Source organism: Hyperolius riggenbachi, chromosome 10 (assembly GCF_040937935.1).
Source record: "Hyperolius riggenbachi isolate aHypRig1 chromosome 10, aHypRig1.pri, whole genome shotgun sequence".
Taxonomy (NCBI): Eukaryota; Metazoa; Chordata; class Amphibia; order Anura; family Hyperoliidae; genus Hyperolius; species Hyperolius riggenbachi.
The window spans coordinates 156,175,982-156,198,937 of NC_090655.1; the positions used below are offsets into that span (position 1 = coordinate 156,175,982).

General features: G+C 45.2%; 1 protein-coding gene across 1 annotated transcript in view; it reads right to left on the minus strand.

Annotated features, from left to right (window-relative positions):
• NRG3 (neuregulin 3) overlaps positions 1 to 22,956 on the minus strand; it is a 1,594,638-nt gene that overhangs the window by 113,810 nt on the left and 1,457,872 nt on the right. The window contains exon 5 of the mRNA XM_068255045.1: positions 18,888 to 18,990. Coding sequence (XP_068111146.1) covers positions 18,888 to 18,990 — 103 coding nt within the window. The remainder of the gene's footprint in view (positions 1 to 18,887; positions 18,991 to 22,956) is intronic.

The following is a 22,956-nucleotide window of genomic DNA, read 5'->3' on the forward strand; positions in this document are numbered from 1 at the left end:
TATTCAACTAAGCATTTCATTCCTTATTGGAAAAACAAAAGTTTGCTTTCCTAAAACAGAAAGAATTTGCGATAATTCAGGTTGGAGTGAGCTCGAGATGTCTCCCAGAGCACCACTGCTGAATATATGCAAATTAACCATTGTACCCTTAGAAGCTAAACACACCTCCAGAACCGCTGGAATGCAATGATGTGTCAGCTTGTTAATATGTACAGAGCCATAATAATCCAACATGCATACAGACTGTTTCGGATTGTTTGATCCTCATCAGTGCATGGCATGGATTAATTTGGAAAAGGGGGACTAAGCACCTCAGTGTGTTAAATTATTTCTTTTACTTAGATGTTCCACTTTTCTTATAGTCCTCCGGAATTGAGCCAAGGTTAATAAATTGCCAAGCAGTGTTGTGCTACATTTGCATCTCTTCTGTGTTTCCATTGCCTTTATATTTTGAAAAACACATTTCCATTCACTTGAATGAGAATCGCTGTAAAATTGCGGTAAAGATTTCTCACTCAAGTTAATGGAAATGCGTTTTTAAAAATCTGAATGCAACTGAAACGCTACAGAAACAAAAACAAGGCAAAGCTAGTGTGCAAGGGCCCTAAGAGAAAAATAATAGAACTACTCTATGAAACAAGTATCACTAATTACTGTATGTGCCCAATAGAGACATAAGAGGTTTTGAATTGCTACACCTACAACAGGCTTATAGTTAGAGTTGGGCCGAACCTCCGATTTTAGGTTCGCGAACCGGGTTCGCGAACTTCCGCAGAAGGTTCGGTTTGCGTTAAAGTTCGCGAACCGCAATAGACTTCAATGGGGATGCAAACTTTAAAAAAAAAATTATGCTGGCCACAAAAGTGATGGAATAGATGTTTCAAGGGGTCTAACACCTGGAGGGGGGCATGGCGGAGTGGGATACATGCCAAAAGTCCCCGGGAAAAATCTGGATTTGACGCAAAGCAGCGTTTTAAGGACAGAAATCATATTGAATGCTAAATGACAGGCCTAAAGTGCTTTAAAACATCTTGCATGTGTATACATCAATCAGGTAGTGTAATTAAGGTACTGCTTCACACTGACACACCAAACTGTTCACTGAACAGAACAGGTATGCAGTGGCGGGTTCACTGAACAGAACAGGTATGCAGTGGCGGGTTCACTGAACAGAACAGGTATACAGTGGCGGGTTCACTGAATAGAACAGGTATACAGTGGCGGGTTCACTGAACAGAACAGGTATGCAGTGGCGGGTTCACTGAACAGTACAGGTATGCAGTGGCAGGTTCACTGAACAGAACAGGTATACAGTGGCGGGTTCCCTGAACAGAACAGGTATACAGTGGCGGGTTCACTGAACAGAACAGGTATACAGTGGCGGGTTCACTGAACAGAACAGGTATACAGTGGTGGGTTCACTGAACAGAACAGGTATGCAGTGGCGGGTTCACTGAACAGTACAGGTATGCAGTGGCAGGTTCACTGAACAGAACAGGTATACAGTGGTGGGTTCACTGAACAGAACAGGTATACAGTGGCGGGTTCACTGAACAGAACAGGTATGCAGTGGCGGGTTCACTGAACAGTACAGGTATGCAGTGGCAGGTTCACTGAACAGGTATGCAGTGGTGGGTTCACAGAACAGGTATGCAGTGGTGGGTTCACTGAACAGGTATGCAGTGGTGGGTTCACAGAACAGGTATGCAGTGGTGGGTTCACAGAACAGGTATTCAGTGGTGGGTTCAGAGAACAGGTATGCAGTGGTGGGTTCACAGAACAGGTATGCAGTGGTGGGTTCACAGAACAGGTATGCAGTGGTGGGTTCACAGAACAGGTATGCAGTGGTGGGTTCACAGAACAGGTATGCAGTGGTGGGTTCACAGAACAGGTATGCAGTGGTGGGTTCACAGAACAGGTATGCAGTGGTGGGTTCACAGTACAGGTATGCAGTGGTGGGTTCACAGAACAGGTATGCAGTCAGGGACAAGCTAAGCCTAACTAATCTTTCCCTATGAGAGACAGTGCAGCAGCTCGCCCTACTCTCACTAATGCAGGCAGGCAGTGGCACACGAGTGACCGTAATGGCCGCCGCTGCCTGCCTTATATAAGGGGGGTGGCGCTCCAGGGGCTAGTGTAGCCTAATTGGCTACACTGGGCCTGCTGACTGTGATGTAGAGGGTCAAAGTTGACCCTCATGGTGCATTATAGGGCGAACCGAACTTCCGCAAAAGTTCGCCTGCGGGACGTGAACGCGAACCACGGAAGTTCGCATGGAACCGTTCGCAGGCGAACCGTTCGGCCCAACTCTAAGCTAAAAACATAAAAGTAGGTCATTTAAAAGGAATCAGGTGCTTTCGGCACACGACGCTCTGCAGCAAAACTATGCACCATTATAGCAGTGATGCTATAGTGCGTGGGGCGCAAAAGGGTAATTGGGGGTTCCTGCGATAGCAGGACCCCAAATTCCATTTCCTTCCGAGTTGCTATGACTCAGAGGGGGAACAGTGTTTAGGATGCCAGGAACTTGAGCAGCAGCAGGGTGAATCATCATTCGGCTCACAGTGTGCCTAGCTCACTGGCAGTGTACTAATACATACGCATTTAAGGCCAAAATATGGATGTATAGTGCTGTAATTAAGCTATCAGAGCTACCAGAATATCATATATGCTTTTGTGGTTTTTAAAACAATGCCCCTAAGGGTAAACACCTTAATCATTTAGCTCCTGAATTCTCCAAGAATTGTTCAGACAACTTTCAAATTCTTTAACCACTTATGATGAAAGGACGTAGCTGCTACGTCCAAAAAGTGTGTTGCTAGGGACGCCATGACGTAGCAGCTACGTCCTTCACTAAAACCGCCACTGCTGCCAATTGCTGGGATACACGCGCACGTGCACACGCATGCCCACCGCACCATCAATTGGGGCAAGGAACCAGGTGGTCCCTCTACCCGATCAGCACCCTCCGAAGCCACAATGATCACTGTTACAAGAGTAACAGCGATTATAGAATAGCGAAACCATACAGGGAGTATTTGCTTCCTGTAAATGTACGCACATGACAGCACACCTGCACACTGATTGGGCAAAGGGATCATGTGATCCCTTTACCCTTGTGACTGCAGCGATTGGTCCAAGGGATCATGCAATCCCTTGGCCAATCCGTGTCCTCCCAGCCCTCAATGAACACAGTCTCTGAAAGAAAAAAAATGGTAAAAAAAATAAAAAATGTAAGTAGTAAAAATAATAATAGTAAAAAAAGTTGTTCGTTAGAGATGGCCCGAATTTTTTGCTTGCAAACACTACATGGGGAATGGTTTTGGGGTCACTTCCTCAATACTTTGCAGATGCTTTCAGGGGGGCCGTGCGTCCTTGATCACGTGCCATTCTTATTTTTTTGTTGCTGAACAAGCGGTGACTAGCATGTGCAGTTAAGAAGTATGAAATATAAACATATGATATACTAAATACAGTATATGTATATATATATATATATATATATATATATATATATATATATTTATGTGTGTGTGTATATATATATATATATATATATATATGCCGTGCAGAAGGATTTCTCAGGCCCTGCTGGGCCGATTTGCATCATGTCTTTTGGTACACGCAGCTAGCACTTTGCTAGATGCGTGTACTGCCCGATCGCTGCCGCCACCTGCCGATTAGCCGCTGATCGTCGCGCCGCGCTGCACCGCCCCCCCAGGCCCCGTGCGCTGCCTGGCCAATCAGTGCCAGGCAGCACTGAGGGGTAGATCGGGACTCCCTTAGACGTCTTGACGTCCGTGACGTCATCCTGCCCCATCGCCATGGCGACGGGGAAGCCCTTCTTTAAATCCCATTCTTTGAACGGGATTTCCTGATCAAAGATCGCCGGAGGCGATCGAAGCGGGCGGGGGGATGCCACTGTACAGCGGCTATCATGTAGTGAGCCCTAGGCTCGCTACATGATTAAAAAAAATAATTTAAAAACAGTGCTGCGCTGCCCCCTGGCGGATTCTAATAGACCACCAGGAGGGTGAAGGGACAGGAGAGGTTAAATGCTATAAGCAGTGCAGCCATTAACCCCTCCTGATCCCCAAGTGCAGCCATTAACTTTGCTGGATATACTTATACTTGAGTTAATAAAACAATTCCAGCTTAAAAGGGTCAAATACTGAAGTCAACTTTTACACAAGGTCATCTTATATTCAAGGCTATACAGAATATATTTTACCACTTAATGTTTTTATGACAGTATCAGGGATGCTCGGATACCTCTTTTCAAAATCTGAATTGATCCGGATCCGGATACCCAGATATCCGGATCCGGTTCGGATATCCGAATCCGTGAACGCGGATATCCGGACACATTATCCGCGGATATCCGACCTATTCGGATATCTGGATAGATAAACCGGAAGTGCCCTTTAAATAGCTTTAAAAGGCGTTTTTAGGGTACATGATGCATGTAGCATCATGTTTTTTTTAAAGGAAAACACTAATTTATTATTTGGTGGACATGAAATAAAAAAAAAAAAAAAAACAGATGGCTGTAAATTAACATCAGGATAGGTTCCAGGCAGCGGTCGACGGTCGTGCAGCCCACATTGTGTCCAAAGTCCAACCGCACAAGTGGAACATCAAAGTTTTCAGCTCAGACATCTCCAAAAAATTATAGCTATTGTAGTGGTGTGGTAGCTGGTGGCAGGCTATTGTAGTGGCCCAACACCCTGGTGTTGGTGGGTACCACAGGCTGGAGCAGCAGCAGGATGAGTAGGTCGATGCTGCTATTGGAGTGGCGTAATAGCTGGTGGCAGCAGAAGAAATAGTTTTGTGTGGACCCTGGTGTTGGTGGGTACCACAGACTGGAGCAGCAGCAGGAGTAGGTCGATGCAGCTATCCACAGACTGGGTGGACAGACGAGAGCACTTCTCGGTTACCACGCCACTGGCCGCACTGAAGCACCTTTCGGACAGCACGCTGGAAGGGGGGCAAGCAAGGACTTCCAGGGCGTACTGCGCCAGCTCGCTCCAAATATCAAGGTGCTTGACCCCGTAATCCAAGGGGTCCACAGGGTTTCACAGGGTGTCACTCTCAAGGCCGCTGCAGGACCCCATATAGTCTGTCACCATCCGGGTCTCTGGTTCTGGCTTTGAGAGCCAAATGCTGCTGCAGGCACCTCCTCAGTCGGCAGCTGTACCGGCGTGGCATACAGCGCCTTTGTGAAAAACAGCAGGTTTGATAGGCTGACCTCAAGGTCACGAACCTCCAACTCCAAGTCCTCAACCTCCTCCTCCTCCTCCTGCAATGGTCACCCACTCACAAACTGACGCACGGTCCCGGCTGACCATGTTGGTGGCCTCCAGGAAGAGTGCCAGGACCAAGCACACCAGCTGGATCTTTCTCCAATCAGCACTGCGTATCATCTCCGGGAATGGGCTGGTGCTGTTCCCGAACACGGTGGCATCGGCGGTGGCTTTGGCCAAGTAATGGTTGACAGCCTGCTTCTGCTCAACCAGACGTTCCAACATGGCCAGGGTGGAATTCCACCGTGTTGGAACGTCTATGATCAGACGGTGCCGTAGCAGGTTTAGCTTTCTGTACGGCTTCCAGGGCCACTGAGGCACCGCCCGAGCGGCGGAAATAACCCACCGTTTTCCGTACCCCTTTCAAAAGTTGCTCCATCCCCTGGTAGGTGCCCAGGAATTTATGCACCACCAGGTTCAAGACATGGGCCAGACAGGGGATGTGGGTGAGGCCTCCCCGGTGGATGGCAGCAACCAGGTTGGTCCCATTGTCGGACACCACCTCTCCGACTCTGAGGCCTCTGGGGGTCAGCCAATGCCTCTCCTGCTGTTGGAGTTTGGCCAGGATGTGCTCTGCTGTCAGGCTTTGCTTCCCCAGGCTGACCATCTCCAGCATTGCTTGGCAGTGGCGGGCCTTCACACTGCTGCTGAGGCGGGGGCATTTGGCGGTGGAACCAGAGCAGAGAAACCTGCTGCACTTCCCCTGACTCTGCTGCGGGGTGGCACCATCCACTGGTTTGACGATGCTGCTGTCCCCTCCTCACCCCCTTCCACCAAACTGATCCAGTGTGTGGTGAAGGACAGATAGCGGCCTGTCCTGAACCGGTTGCTCCATGAGTCCATAGTTACATGGACCCGCTCACCCACCGCATGAACAAGCCCACGTTTGACGTTGGCCATCGCGAAGCAGTGTAGTACTGGCATGGCCGTTCATGAAAAATAGTGCCAGCTGGGGACAGGCCATTCTGGTGCTATGCACTGCAGGAGTGCACACATGTCACTCCCCTCCTGCACAAAGGAGTATGGGAGGAGCTGGGAGGACATGGCCCGTGCAAGCAGACCGTTGAGCTGCCAGATGTGATGGCTGCTGGGAGGCTGAGCCTTGAAGAGAAACGACTCACACTGCAGGGTCTGGTGTCGCTTCTGGCTTGCACGGGAAGCCGAGGAGGGAGCAGAGGAGACCACTGAGGACTGGCTGCCTGAACAGGCCTCAGTGTCGGCAGGAGTGGCAAAGGGGGTTCTGGTGGTGGTGGTTTTGGCTAGAACACTGCCAGCGCCAGCTTCCTTCAGCCTCTTGAACTCCTCATGTTCAATGTAATGTTTATTTGCCAGGTGGTTTATGAAGCTGGAGGTGCCAAAGTTGGAGGGGTTGCAACCTCTGCTCAGCTTCACCTGGCACATCTTACAGGTGACCAACTTGCTGTCAACTGGCAAATCAGATCAAAGAAATGCCAGATTGGGGATAAAAATCTCCCCGTACGCCCTGATACGGCTGCTACTCCTGTTTTTTTTCCCTGCGAGGGCTGGGGCCTGGGGTTGAGTGGTGCGGCTGGTGGTAGCGGCAGAAGATGAAGAAGTAGGCTGCTCCTCAGACTCAGAACTAACATGCCCCTCCTGTGGTTTGTAGTCTATGTCCTTCACCTCATCAATTGTAACCTTATAACGAAAAGGGAAGAAAACTATGTTGAGTAGTTCATAAAATACTATACTTTAATTTAATCAATTTCCAAAATATAAAATAAAGCACCTATAAAAGGACCAATTACAAGTAGCATGTGGGTTTAAGCATGTAAAACACAGCCTCAAAACATCAATAACAATCAAATTCCACTAAATCAACTGGCCAGTTGTCTTATCATAATATGCGCATAAAAGATGAAAAAAGTGAAAAAAGGGTGATCAGTTTGCATCCAAATTATCTCAATGAGGTAGATATGGTTCAGATGTAAGTCTATTGTACCCTGTAGGAGTAATGGTATTGGTGTCAATCAGGAAGTCCATCCATGTATCATCATTGTATATAAGCCAAAAGATCATTAAAGTAGACAGATTGCCATTGTATATTCTTCAGTGTAAAACTCCAGGACAGTAAAAGTCCGCCAGGATAAATCCTTATGCAGAATTGTCCATATTGGATAAAGTGACAAGTTGCATGGGTTCTGGTGTAATTCAAAGCTTATATCACAATTAGATTCACGTTTAGGAAACATCAACAGCCTAGGTGTAGTATGATCAGCAAATATAGTCCGCCAGGTTAGCCACCTTATGCAGTATGATCTCAAGGCCTAGCTGTATTTCCCTATGAAATATGAAAATTTATACCAACAGTCCACCTCCATGCAGGTTGTGGCAATTTGAGACTGGTTAGCAATTGATTGAATGTCTATTGAGAAATAGATATCTTTTTCCTTTTGTGAATAAACCATCAACTCCACATTGGGATTGTATCGATAGATAGAATTCAAAATTGATACTCATCCGATTGCAGTGTGAATACTGGTAGTGAGGCCTCCATGCTCATTCCCCCATGCACCTGGTTGGTCCGTATGCGGGCCCAAAATGCCGACCGGTTTCGCTGGTCAGGTTACCAGCATCGTCAGGGCAGGCCCCCAGAATGTGTCCCTCCGAGAGGAGATGCCGGCCTTAATGGCGCCGGGCGGCCAGGGAACGCCACTCCGCCCCCCTCCCCCGCCACCGCCCTGACGTCAGGCGGAGCGCGGGAGGAGGGGCAGGCGTCGCCGTCACTGTGATGCTCTCCGCTCGCGCCACGCCCCCTCGGCCGCTCGATGGAAGGCGGCCTGTCAACGCCAGTGGGGGCGCGGCCCGAGCTGGAACGCATGCCGGAATGCAAGAGACCAGCCTGGTAACAAGGACAGGCGACCTCTGCTGGTGGGACCAGCAGGCTAGAGCTCATGCGCCCCCCGCCGCCCAGACACCATACCTCATTGGCCGCAATGCGCAACTCATCCGCGCACCCCAGGCCTGCAGAGAGCCCAGCACCCAGACGTCCCCCTCTCGCATGCAAACCAGGGCTATAGGGTAGAACCACCCATAAATAGCCCAGGTGCAGCCGGTTGACCTATCCAGATGCCACAGCACTCCACAAGTCTGTTAAGGGCCGCGGACTGCACGCACCATTCGCGGCCAAAGGGGGCCATAACAGCCCCTCCCACAGGAACAACTCTCATATAAAAAAACTGTCAAAATCAATCATATATTACAATCATATATTACCCCATAATCAAACTGCAAAATCGTTGCACCAATATCAAAGACCATATATACATTTAAATAAATGAATTAATAAGTTTCAAACATTGATAAAATTAAATTAAGTCCACGCTCACCTGGTGTATCGGCCAAAGGTCAGTGATACTCCTAAGGGGAGAGCCGGAAGGAGGGGTATATATCAAAAACCACCCACCAAAGAAGTATGTAGAATCCATAAAAAATCATTGATTGTGAATGAAGTATAATCACATAATATCAATAAGATAAATCCTCAATAGGTCAGGAAAATCACATGAGGAAAACACCCAGCCAGGAGAAAACACCGGGTCCAGTCAACCCTCAACATTAGGGCGTTCAACAACATTAAGCACCTCTACAAGAAGGGGGCATAATCAATACCATCATTGAGGCCTGGTCTTCTGAATGCTTTCAGCTTATATATCCAAAAGGCCTCACATTGGAGTAATTTGCCATCCCAATCACCTCCCCGAGGGTCCCTATGTACCCGATCCAGGCCAAAGAACCGAACCCTAGAAGGACTAGCATTCTGACATATAGCAAAGTGTTTGGCCACTGGGGTCTGATGTTTTTCTTCAATGTTATATGTGTGTTCATATATACGTCTATTGAAAGCTCTACCAGTTTTGCCCACATAAAATGCCCCACAGGGACAAGTTAGTAGGTATATAATCCCCTCTGTTTCACAGTTGGTATAGTGTCGTGTTGTCAAGGTCAGATTTCGAGCCGGCAGGACACACTGTTTACCCACCATAATGCATCTACATTGATTACATGATTGACAGGGGTATGTCCCCACTGTTTTACACTTGCACAATCTACCTGGTCCTCCTCCTCCGACATAATGGCTGTGTACCAATTTATCCCCTATTGTGGGGGCACGTTTAAACGTTATCATAGGTTTATCAGGGACAAAAGGGGCAATCCGTTGATCACCCACGAACATGTGCCAATGTTTTTGTAATAATGATCGTATTTGCATATGTTTATCACAAAATCTGGTAACAAACGATAAACCCCTATCCATCTTATCTTTCTTTTGAAGGTCAGAGGTTGGTCTGTACAATAGGCCAGATCTCGAGGATTCTTTTGCTCGTTTGTATGCCATTCGTAAGTATTTTTTAGGGTAACCCCTTTCCTGAAAACGTTCCTGGAGGTCAGATGCCTGGGTCTCAAAGGAACCCTCATCTGAACAATTCCTCCGTGCTCTTAAGTATTGTCCTGTTGGAATGCTACGTATTTGATGTTTTGGGTGAAAGCTTTTGGCATGCAATAAAGCATTTGCTGCCGTTGGCTTTCTATATAAATCCGTCTGTAGCATTCCATCCTTGTCAACTGATATAGTAACATCCAAAAAGGATATTCTATGTCTGTCCATACTCATTGTGAATTTTAGATTAAATACATTTACATTTAAAGCCTCAATCAAATCAACCAACAGCTCCTCCGTGCCTGTCCAAATCATAAAGATATCGTCTATGAAACGATGCCAGGTAAGTATATAACCCATATATCCACCCAACGTCTCATCCGAAAATATACACCTTTCCCACTCCCCCAGGTACAGGCACGCATAGGACGGGGCACAAGTAGTCCCCATCGCTGTGCCCTGCACCTGGAGGTAGTGGGCGGAGTTAAATGTGAAAAAATTGTTGGTCAAAATAAATTTTAGCAGCTTCAAAAGAAACATGCTATGTGGAATTGCATCTATGGGTAATGACGTGAGGACTGATCTAATAGTTTCTATTCCTTCCATATGGGGTATACTTGAGTATAAGGCCTCTACGTCAAGTGTTACCAACCATGCATCTGGGGGTATATTCATGCCATCTAAAATAGTGAGTAGGTGGGTAGTGTCTCGTACATAAGATGGTAATGCTTTGACATGTGGTTGTAGATGTGTGTCTACATAAATGCTTGCATTTTCTGTTAGTGAACCACAACCCGATATAATCGGGCGGCCCGGGGGAACCGTGAGAGACTTGTGTGTTTTGGGCAATGCATAAAATGTAGGTAAACGAGGATTGGTGTTCCACAAAAATCGATATGTTTTTCGTGAGATCAGGCCCATTGATAGACCCTCATCTAACATAACCTGAAATTCCCTCTGACTATTTGTCACCATGGACATCGAAACCCTTTGATACCATTCCGGATTATCAAGGATATCAAAGCACATTTTTTCATATTGGCCTATACTCATAAGGACAACATTGCCCCCCTTATCCGATTGTTTTATTACCAAATCAGAGGCCGAGGACAAGTCCCTCAGAGCTCTTTGTTGATCTGAGGTTAAATTTGAGGGAATATTTCCCCCAGCTGGTAGGTGTTCCAAGTCTCGCATCACAGATTGTGTGGGGACCTGTATTGCAGGTACAGTAGACAATGCCGGAAAAAATGTTGACCTAGGTCTAATTTTAGTTTTATCTGGGGAATCCACTGAGGAACCCCCAGATATTGAGGACATAACACCTGATTGTTGGCTATAAGGTTGCAAAGCCAGTGAATCCTGCACAGCTCGTTGGTCCTGGGTTGATTCCAAAAGGGTATCCTCTCTTGTGCTGCTATCAAAGAACACCTTCAAGGCTATTCTTCTGCAGAACAAATGTAAATCTTTCACCAATTCAAATTTATCTAAGTCAGTCGTAATGGAAAAACCCAGTCCAAGATTCAACACTGTAATATGATGGGAATTAAGCTGGAAATTGGACAAATTAATAACCTGTGTCTGTGATACCCGTCTATCTTTTGGGTCAACTTCAGTAGTTATGGTTTCCCGTTTTTCGATTGCAGTCCATGTCTGTCCTTGTTCTTTTTCCGGTTTGTGAGTACCCCCTTTGTCTCTCTGTTCCTGCTGGCCACCCCCTAAAAAAGACGATGTTGAAGAGTGTAAAGATGAGGAACTATTCCCCACTGAAGAAGGAGTGTCAAAATGTGAGAGAAGTGATTCAGAAGAGGAAGAAGATGCTGATGGAGCATCCTTCCTTTTGGGTGAAAATATATCAAAATGTGTCTGTGACCCCTCACATGGGGTAGTAGATATTAATCCAGTAAGGTGACCTAATTGTGATAAAGTGTTCATAGAAGAGGGAGTAGAGGGCCCCATGGGTTTATTTGGGGCCTGAACAGGACGAATTGGTTTGGAATTAGGCCCACTGGGTAGACGGGGTAATCCTGGTTTGGGGGTCGGGTTGGCCGGTAGGCGTGGTCTAACAGAAGTCCATTTATAAGCTTGATTCATAGCATAAGCAAGGCGATCACGTTCAAATTTTCTTTCCTTTTGGTCTACAATGTTCCTATTAAAATTTTCCAAATGTTTTTTAAGTTTTTCTTTTCTCTGTAGGAGGAAGGGGTGCTCTCTGAAGGGTTCCAACTTTGTATCAAATTCTTTAATCTGTATATCTATATGAACAATTTCAATCTGATGTAATTCTGTCATTAAAGTCATCATAATTTTGGAACACCCCTCAAAGTTAGCCTCCCACTTCTCCCTAAAGGAAGGTGTAATTTGTTTAGATTGTGGAAAAATCTGAATCCTCATGCCCATAGGGGCAATTTTGGCCTTTATATATTTATTCAAATAGGTGATTATGTGGGGTCTTAGACCCAGGGAAGCACTTGCAGTTATCTGAGATTTATTGGACCTAGATGTGTGTTATCCTTCACCTCATCATTATAATAATCAGACTCCACCTCCTCAAACAACTGCTGGGATGTTGCGGACCCCAACTCATCTTCTGCTGACACATCAGGCAAGGAGTAGGACCCCTCCCCAACAATCACCGTCAGCATCTGTGACTCAGCTACATATCCAATTTTGTCCAGAATATCCCCCTCAAACTCAGTGGTAACAGGCCTGATTGAGCTTGCGGGGTCTGGACTAAACAAAAACGCACTGACTGAGGGTAGGCTGCCCGCTGGGGTCGACATGACCGAGTCCCCATGCACTGCTGCTGGGTGGTTGCTGCTGCACCTGCGAACAGGAGTGGTGGTGGGGGTGGAGCTTTCTGTTGTAGAGCTGGTGGTGCCCTGCTCATCCACCATTAGCTGCATCACAGGCTCGGCGTCTTTCTCCTCCAATTTGTGGCGCCGAACCTGCTGAAAAATTGCCGCTACATGCTGCTGCGCCTCTGCAACTCCCCCTATCAGCTGGGCGCCCAGTGCATCCCCACCCAGTGGCTACCGGTGGATTGGACATTGGTGTGGCAGAACTGCTGGCGGTGATGGTGCCAGTGTTCCCTCTCTTCTTGCCCTTGCTCTTTCCCCGGGTGCCAGTTCCAGCAGAAATGATAGATAGTACAACAAGTTGAAGTTTGTGTGATAGAATAGATGATTGATGAGATGGATGTGGGGTACTTTTACTTTATTGAAATCGGAATTGGTGGTGTTGAACTTTAATCAGCACTGAGTGGCAGACAGCAGAGTAGAAGACAGTGTGCACACTAATGGTCTAGACTGTCACACACACTGGCACTCAGCCAGGGCCGGATTTGTACTTTCCAGCGCCCTAGGCCGGCTGTCACCAACCGCCCCCCCCCCCCCCCATTCTGTCCAACTCTGACTAGTTTGAACGCCCCCCCTCTGTTTTGCTGCTTTGCCCCGTTCAACAAAGAAGCAGTGCATGCTCTGCCCACTCCATGTAATTTTGCGCTCCTGTCTGCATGCACAGCAGCCGATAGTGTTCTGGGTTTGCATACTTCAGAAATGATGCTCATGTATGAGCACTCAGCAGCACTTGTCAAGTACACATACCCATAACACTCCCTCGGCTCCTGTGCACATGCATACAGCAGTGCAAAATCACAAGTAGCCCCAGTGGACAGCGCTGCTTCTTTGTCCTCTGTGCTACTTGCTGCCGTCAGAGCCACAAATAGGGGACAGTGTATCACAATGCAGAGAAGCCCATCCAAAACAGAGAGCAGGTAAGTAGAAGGATCCGACACTACACACACTGGCATAGATGTAGTGTAATGCTAGGTACACATGATGCAGACAGATTTATGGTCAGGTCGATTATTTCCATCATGTCTGATCTAATTTCAATTTTTCGATCAATTTGATGTTCACTTCTATGACAAAACATTCAGAAAATTGATTGGAAAGCATATCGGACATGTTGGAAATAGTCGATGTGACAGTAAATCTGTCAGAAAATTGCATTGTGCGTACCCAGCATAAGCTCAGGTGTACTTTACACAGTGACAATTTAGCATTTAAGACAGATCTTAAAATCAGTCAGCAGGAAGTTTTGTAACAGACTAACACTTTTTATTGGCTAACCAAAAGAAAAACAGTGAGAGCCGTCTTCAGACTTTGTTACTGTGTACAAGATGTTAGGCACACAGATATATACAGTATACAGCCAGCAGGAGATCCATTGATTGTTTTGTAAATGTAAAAGAATGTAACAGTTGTCATTCTGTTTCAAAACATCCTGCTTTCACTGATGGTCAACACAGTACTTTGCTGGCAAAAAAATGCCAGGAAAGAGTTAAAGTGCAGGACAAAGAATGTTGTTATTCTCTAGGAGGAAAAAAAAAGCCATAAATTTGACAGGTCTGAGGTCTTTAACAGCACTGACCTACTAGTAATAAACTAACAATCAGTCAGAGAGGGGGAGAGCTGCTAATTTCTGCCCGTGAATGCGTGCTGAATGAGAAAAAACTAATCGGAACTCAAGAGTTCTGCTACTTGAGCCCATATATTTTTCTTCTCACAGCAGATTGTTTGTCCCCTCTCAGCATACAGGTGACAGCAGATGCTGACTGCCATAATACACACTTTGCACAAGTAAGAGAGATGCAGGGATCTCTGGAATTCAGGCAGACCAGAGCAAAGCAGGAGAGGTGATTTACTTTGACATGTGACCTCTTATCTCTTCAAGTCCTGCGCCCTGCTGATTTTTATCGCCCTAGGCCTTGGCCTCTGTGACCTTCCCAGAAATCCGGCCCTGCACTCAGCACAGACAGCAGCACTGCAGTAACCTGTAGTAAGATTACACAACAACTAACTGCAGTACTAACAAAACAATAATAGCACAGTAATCCTATTCCCTAAATTAAGGCTAATAATAATAATACTAATAGCTATTAGCTAAAGGCTAATAGCACTGGGCTGGCCTGTGTGCAAAACAGTACACACACTGACAGTCACAGACAGTCACAGGACCTAGAAAACTGCTGCAGCCTGCAGCAGCAGCATAGAGACTGACACACACTAACTAAACTCACAACACAACTAGCTGTCTACACAACAATACAGCAGTGGTATAATACAGGTGTTAAGCTGCAAAAACGCTGGGTTTTTACACAGGGAATGCACTTGCTTAAGCCAAACAACACTGGATATCTCTATCAGTGGCAGTCTCAAAGCAAGAACGAGTTCCCTCAACATGGCCGCCGCTTTATATACGGGGGGGGGGGGGGGCTGGCCAGAGTTCCCCTCTGTGATTGGTTGCTAGGGCTTCTGCTGGGAGCCCTCTGATTGGCTCAATGACATAATCTCCTTAGTTACAGTAATCGGATCCGGATATCCGGGTATGCGGCCAAATATCCGCATAGAGCTATCCGGATTTGGGCCCAGGTATCCGGGATCCGGATCCGGCCGAATAGCGTAAAAACGTTCGGATAACCAGGATACCCGGATATCTGAAATGAGCATCCCTGGACAGTATATCAACGCCCCTAAAAAATCTAATGCTAGGTACACACCATACAATTTTGTGTTAGATAGCTGGTTTGATAAATAAACTCCGACATGTTCGAACTTATTTTTTATTGTTTTTCTCATCGATTTCTCATAAAAGTGAATGGAAATAGATAAGAATAATCAAATTGGAAATCGTTTGGAAAATCAAATCAGAAATTGGTAGGACGGAAAATCGACTGAAAGAAACGCGTCGTGTGTACCCAGCATTAGCCTCAGGAGCATAGATATACGTATCGTGCCACGATCGCCACCGCTCACTCCTGCACAAGTTCTCCTTGCCGCCCATTAGTAAAGAGATCAGTGAATGGGAACACAGTTCCCATTCATTGATCTACGTCCCTGTGTCAGTGATTGCCGGCATCAATAAGATGCCTGTGGTTATTGTAAGAAAACAAAGTTACATTTACACACATTACTTCCTGTTTGCGTACTAACAGTACATGCAGGAAGGAAATGTGTGGGAACATCTTGTGGCCAAATAATAAACTTACACCTACATTTTTTTTTTAGAAATACACATACATATACCATTAAAATTAACCCCTTACCTTCCTCACTCTCCCATAGTTACACAAAAACAAATTTGGGTATTTAAAAAAAAATGACCAAAAAATACATAAATATTAAAAAAAAAATAAACTCATGTGCCTTAGCAATATAATGTTGCTTACACTTTAATAAAATCAGAGCATATAAAATTATTTAAAATGCATAAACTGACATGCAATATACTGTTAGATCTGCAGGCCTAGTTTAGCATCTGTAAACACACACCCCATAACCTGTATCTAAACAACCAGAATTGGACCGTAATTTAAGTTCCCAATCCCCTTCATTCAGAAAGTCCGATGGGCAGTATATATTTGTTTGCATGCACTACAGCAATCTGCAATCCCACAAGTAATAGTCCTGTCAAAGAAAACTAAAAATGGCCTCTCAGAACCTCTTAATGGCTTAATTGTGTTAATTACATAAATAGTTACCAGGGATGCTCGAATGTACCCAAATTCGATTCGTGTACATTTAAATTCGGGTCAAATTTGGTCAAATTTGGATTCGGCCGTGATCACGACCATAGAATTCAATTTGAATTTGAGTCGTGATCAGTAATTGAATTCGGGTAATATTTTTTTTGAAGCCCACATTGTGTCCATTGTTTTTTATTGAACACACCCTATAAACATTCGCAGTGCAGGTAGAACAAACAACAAACAAACACAGAACATTTATATTGCGCTTTTCTCCTGGCGGACTCAAAGCGCCAGAGCTGCAGCCACTAGGACGCGCTCTGTAGGCAGTAGCAGTGTTAGGGAGACTTGCCCAAGGTCTCCTACTGAATAGGTGCTGGCTTACTGAACAGGCAGAGTCGAGATTTGAACCCAGGTCTCCTGTGTCAGAGGCAGAGCCCTTAACCATTACACTATCCAGCCACTACTGGTAGAAAAAGTATGTGAACCCCTAGACTAATGACATTTCCAAGTGCTAATTGGAGTGAGGTGTTAGCCAGCTGGAGTCCAATCAATAAGATGAGATTGGGGATGTTGGTTACAGTTGTCCTGCCCTATAAAAAACACACACCAGTTTTGGGTTTGCTTTTCCCAAGAAGCATTACCTGATGTGAATGGTGCCTCGCACAGAAGAGTTCTCAGAAGAATTTTTATTTGCATAAAGCTGGAAAGGGTTATAAAAGTAACTCCAAAAGCCTTGCTGTTCATCACCAGTCCATGGTAAGACAAATTGTCTATAAATGGAGAAAGTGCAGCACTGCTGCTACTCTCCCTAGGAGTGGCCGTCCTGTAAAGATGACTGCAAGAGCACAGCACAGAATGCTCAATGAGGTGAAGAAGAATCCTAGAGTGTCAGGTTAAGACTTACAAAAGTCTATGGCATATGCCAACATCCCTGCTAGCGAATCTACGATATGTAAACACTAAACAAGAATGGAGTTCATGGAAGGATACTACAGAGGAAGCCAATGCTGCATATTTAAAGTTTACAAAGGAGATCTGTTCCACAGCAGTACTGTGACAAAATATTCTGTTGACAGATGAAAAAAAGTTCAGTTGTTTGGAAGAAACACACAACACTATGTGAGGAGAAATAGAGGCACAGCACACCAACATCAAAACCTCATCCCAACTGTGAAGTATGGTGGTGGGGGAACATGGTTTTCGGCTTCTTGGCTGCATCAGGGCCTGGACAGATTGCTATCATTGAAGGAAAAAATTATTCCCAAGTTTACCAAGACATTTTGCAGGAGAACTTAAGACCATCTGTCCAGCAGCTGAATCTCAGCAGAAGATGAGTGTTGCAACAGGACAACGACCCAAAGCATTGAAGTAAGTCAACAGCAGAATGGCTTCAACAGAAGAAAATACGCCTTCTGGAGTGGCCCAGTCAGAGTCCTGACCTCATCCCGATTGAAATGTTGTGGCATGACCTCAAGAAAGCCATTTACACCAGACATCCCAAGAATAATGCTGAATTTGACACAGTTCTGTAAAGAGGAATGGTCAAAAATTACTCCTGACCATTGTGCATGTTTGATCTGCTACTTCAGGAAACGTTTGGTTGAAGTTATTGCTGCCAAAGGAGGTTCAACCAGTAAATCCAAGGGTTCACATACTTTTTCCACCTGCACTGTGAATGTTTACATGGTGTGTTCAATAAAAATATGGAAACATTTAATTATTTGTGTGGTATTAGTATAAGCAGACTGTGATTGTCTATTGTTGTTATTAAGATGAAGATCAGATCACATTTTATGACCAATTTGTGCAGAATTCCATATAATTCCAAAGTGTTCACATACTTTGTATGTATACATAACTAAACTTGATGTGGCCACTATTTTCAAAGTTCTTTTATTTATTTATTTTTTTATAGATTATTTTGAGAAGAAAAGGAGTTAAAATATGGTGGTAACTAATCCACATTGTGATTTGTTTCCCTCTAGATGCCTAAGTCAAACAGGCCTTCAAAATGACACATTTCAGACATGGGCACTGAAGGAGTGACATTAGAGTCCAACCATACCTAAACTGCTATACTTTCTACACCCCTTTTCCTCTTTCTATAAAATGGGGGGGGGGGGGGCAATAAACCTTTATCACTGTCTGTGTTGCTAATGTGGAGATTTCCCTTCTTCTTCTTGATAAAACCAGTGAGAGCTGTACAAAGTAGATGGCATTCAGGTAGCAATAAAAAAACCTTACAGAGATAATACAGTACTTTTCCCTTACTCTATCGAAACCATCAAGGTTTTAATAAAATTTAGATTTCAAGCTATGGATAGATATCAGAAGCAGAAGAGTGCAGGTTTCCTTTACTTTCCTAGATATCTACGTAGGAAGTGACATGCCTGTTTAACTTCCACCTGAATTGCATTTTCTCAGCTGTTACCACCGGCTTTGCAAATAAAAAAGTTATTTTATAGCTTTGCTTCCTTCACATAATCAGCAATTGTTGTAAGAATGGCATTTGTGCTAACGTGTCCTTTATGTCCCCTAAGGCCAAAAGTAGCAGCCCTAAGCTGAATGTTCATCGTAAAAAGATCATTTGCATGAAAAGATATATTGATTCATTTTGTCTCGCAAAAACACTTAAACATAAAACAAAATATCTTACTTTGACCTGCAGTAGAAGGCTGCACAGATCAATCCCACAGCTACAATGCCAAAGACGATGCAAGAGATTGACAGGATCTGCTGTTGGTATACCTCTTCGCTCTCTGCAAGTAAAAACATTCATTTTCAGCTGGTGAAATGTCTTACAATAAGAACATCAAAGCTATTTTACTTGCTGAAATTCCATGAACAAGACACAGTCAGAGAAAGATATACAGTAATAGTCACTCATTTCCATATCTATGACTTTCAAAGCTGCAGTCCTGACTTTTTAAGAGCAAGCTTTGTTTGCCTTTTAGAAAAAATATATGCTTGCATTCTTCCTATTGAAATCATTTTGATATTACAATGGAATGTTACAAGAAGGAAAAATGACTATGAGTTAATTCACAATATCCTTTGATAAAAGTACATTTACAGCATTTACGTCAAACTTACAATTCCGGAAGGGAAAAAAAACAAAAAACTGTAAGAAGACATAATCTATAGAGATGGTCAAACTTTTCAAATGAATATTCGCAAATGTGTTTTTAAATATCTGTGAAACAAACAATTCCGCATTGACTTTAACGACAGACAAACTTTTAAAACCTTCAGGGCATCTCTGCAGCCTAAATTTTCTTAAAAAAAGGTGTACAAAGTGTACAAAAACATGGCAGAGGGGGATTAATGGCAAAATATTCTCCCAAAATACAATTTAATTTTTTTTTAAGGTTACTCCGAGCAGTGCAGTAACTATGGAAAGATGCATAGCATTTTGAAGCTCTCTTTCTCCTCTTTCCAGCGATATATAAACCGCCATCCTACGCCTTTTAGTTTTCGTCATCTTGGATTCCTTATTCAGCATTGTATTATGCAGGACAACACTTTCCCCAATGTCGGCAGCTCCATTCAGTGCAATGCGATGAAATACAAGGAACCCAAGGGGATATAATTACAAACATCATGCCGGTAGGTGTGAGGATATAATTAATTAGTTGTGGGTATGCCACAGGCACTGCTCGGAGTCCCTTTAAAGAGATGTCAATGGCCGCCAACTTGAGTGGTTAACAGCAAAGCCCCCGTACATACTAGAATCACCAAACTTGCAGGGTATTTTAAGGAGAAAAGTGTAAACAAGAATATTTTTTTTTATTGATTTTGAATACTTAAAAGAAAAACTGTTTTTTAAAGTGCATAAAATGACATTCTGAAGTAGAATTCTGAATGTCATTGCTCTTGGTCTTGCTATACTTAGTACTGCAAGTCCAGGGCTGGGAATAAAGTGTGTGGCGCTGTTCATCATTTGTTGGGGCAAGGATTGACGCTTGATATATTCACTGTCTTTCGTCGTGTCTTGAGAGGATACGGCACTGCATCATTTCCGAGAATACTGTTGTGGGAGTAGCTAGAGGTAAGTATTTATAGTTAATTAAGATCATCAAAAAACTTTTTTATGGTTGCATTCTTAAGTCTCCCCCTAGGGAAGTGGCAGGGATGCCACTATAACCCTCCCCCAGGGCGTCAATGCCCCCACCTTTTACTGGGCACTGGAGGTGGGGAAGAGTCCCTTGTCTATGGATTGGACAAGGGCTCTGGAAGAGAGGGGGAGATTTGGCTTCCCCTATCTTCCAGAGACCACTGTACCATGGACCATGTGTGTTGGTATAGTTCAAACTTTGGATCCCCTCCCAGCCTATGCTCCACAATCTGGCCAATCTAGCCTGCATGGGTGACAAGGGGTTTAACCCTCCTGGCGGTATGAAAAATTCCGCCAGGAGGCAGCGCAGCAGTTTTTTTTTTTTAATCATGTAGCGAGCCCAGGGCTCGCTGCATGATAGCCCCGCCCGCTTTGATCACCTTCGGCAATCTCCGATCAGGAAATCCCGTTCAAAGAACGGGATTTCCTGGAGGGCTTCCCATGTCGCCATGGCGACGGGGCGGGATGACGTCACCGACGTCAGCGACGTCGTGACGTCATTGGGAGTCCCTATCCACCCCTCGGCGCTGCCTGGCACTGAATGGCCAGGCAGCGCACGGGATCTGGGGGGGGGCGCGCCGCAATGGATAGCGACGATCTGGCGCGGGGCAGCGGCGATCAGTGGGCTGGCGCAGCTAGCAAAGTGCTTGCAGCGTCCAGCACAAAAAAAATTATGTAAATCGGCCCAGTAGGGCCTGAGCGGCACCCTCCGGCGGCTTACCCTGTGTCACACACGAGGTTACCGCCAAGGAGGTTAAAGAGGCTTGGGGGAAGGGGGGCTTGTAATTTTTTTTTCAAATAACTGTTATTTGGCCATTGAAAATTTTAATTTAATAAAAAATGATGTTGGGTCCCCTACTCCTGAGCCTCCTTAACCCATTTTCACCCATGCAGGCTCTGATAGCCAGAATGTGAATCCTGGACTGCCTCAGGATCTGCACCCTGAGCTACACCAGCCCATATGATCCATGGTATGGGGGTGGTTCCTACAGAACCCTTGTTGAATCCATGGACAAGGAGCTCTTCCACACTTCTGGTGCACAGGATAAGGAGGGGTCATTGGCGCCGTGAGGGGTGGATGATGGCATCTCTGAGTCCCCTTTAAGAAGGGGACCCCAGATACCCGCTCTCTCCCCCAGGTGAAATGAGTATAGGGGTACTCACCTACTCCTTACCCATTTTCCACAAAGAATTAGAATGAAATAAACACAACCATGAAAAATGATGTTCTTATTTAACTAATATCCTCTCCATACCTGATGAATAACATAGAATGCCACATGTGACAATACTAAGTAGAGCAATGACATTCTGAATTATGTTGCAGAATGTCAGTTTGCTAACTTTAACCACTTGTGGACTGCAGTGTTAACCCCCCCCCCCCCCCCCCCAAAAAAAGGCCATGCCATATTTTGCTAAATTGGCCACTGCAGCTTTAAGACCTCGCTGCAGGACCGCACAACTCAGCACACAAGTGACCCCCATTTTCTCCCCATCAACAGAGCTTTCTGTTGGTGGGGTCTGATCACTCCCTCAGTGTTTATTTTATTTTTTTATTAATATCCATGTTCTTTTTTTTATAAATTTTACTATTTTTTTTTAACCTCCTTGCCGGTTTTCCCGACCTGAGCTCGGGGTAGAAAAAACAAGCTATTAGCGGTGATCCCGAGCTCAGGTCGGGGTATGCATTGCAGAGCTTTACTTGAAGTTGTGGAGTCCCGCGCGCGATCTCGCTGCGCAGCGGGACTCCAGCCTCTCTCCCCGGCAGTGTGGGGTCTTTCCCTAGCCGCCGGGATCCCCCATGTCCCCGCTATTCTTCTGGGGACCCGGCAGCCAGTTGGAGAAGCGGAGCCGTGGTGGCAGCAGAGCAGTGGTGGCAGCGTGACGTCATCGAGGGCGGGGCTAATATTGAAAACGAACTTTTCTATATTAGAGAAATATAGAGAAGTTCGTTTATATGTATATTAGCGCCATCTTGTGGGCAAAGAGAAAACTGCTGCACAGGAGCCCAGGAAGGTACATTTTTTTTTATTTTGCTGCAGATCTCCCTGCCAGAATGATTTTTTTCAGGTTTTAGGGTCTGAAAGAGTGAAAAAAAATTGCACCGCTTTTAGACCCTAAAATCTGGAAAGAATCAGACCGCCAAGGAGGTTAAACACCCCCCCCCCCAGCCAATCACGACGATCGGCTGTCATAGGGTTCAGGGGGACAGCTGTGTCACACCGCTGTCCCTAGTACAGCGCTGCCTTAGATCGCAGTGCCAGGGTTGCTCGGGTAGTACTTTTTAATACCCGCCCGGATCCGGGTACCCAGATATCTGGATCCGATTCGGATATCCGGATCCGATCTTGCGAATATCCGAATCGGATCCGGATATCCGACCAAATTTCCCACGGGTACCCGACCTATTCGGGTATCTGGATAGAAAAAATGGAAGTGCCCTTTAAATAGCTTTTAAAAGGGGTTTTAGGGTAAATGATGCATGTAACATCATGTTTTTTTAAAGGGAAACACTAATGTATTATTTGGTGGACATAAAATAAAGAAAAAAAAAAGCTATCAATTAACATCAGGACTAGGTTCCAGACAGCAGTCGGGCAGCCCATATTGT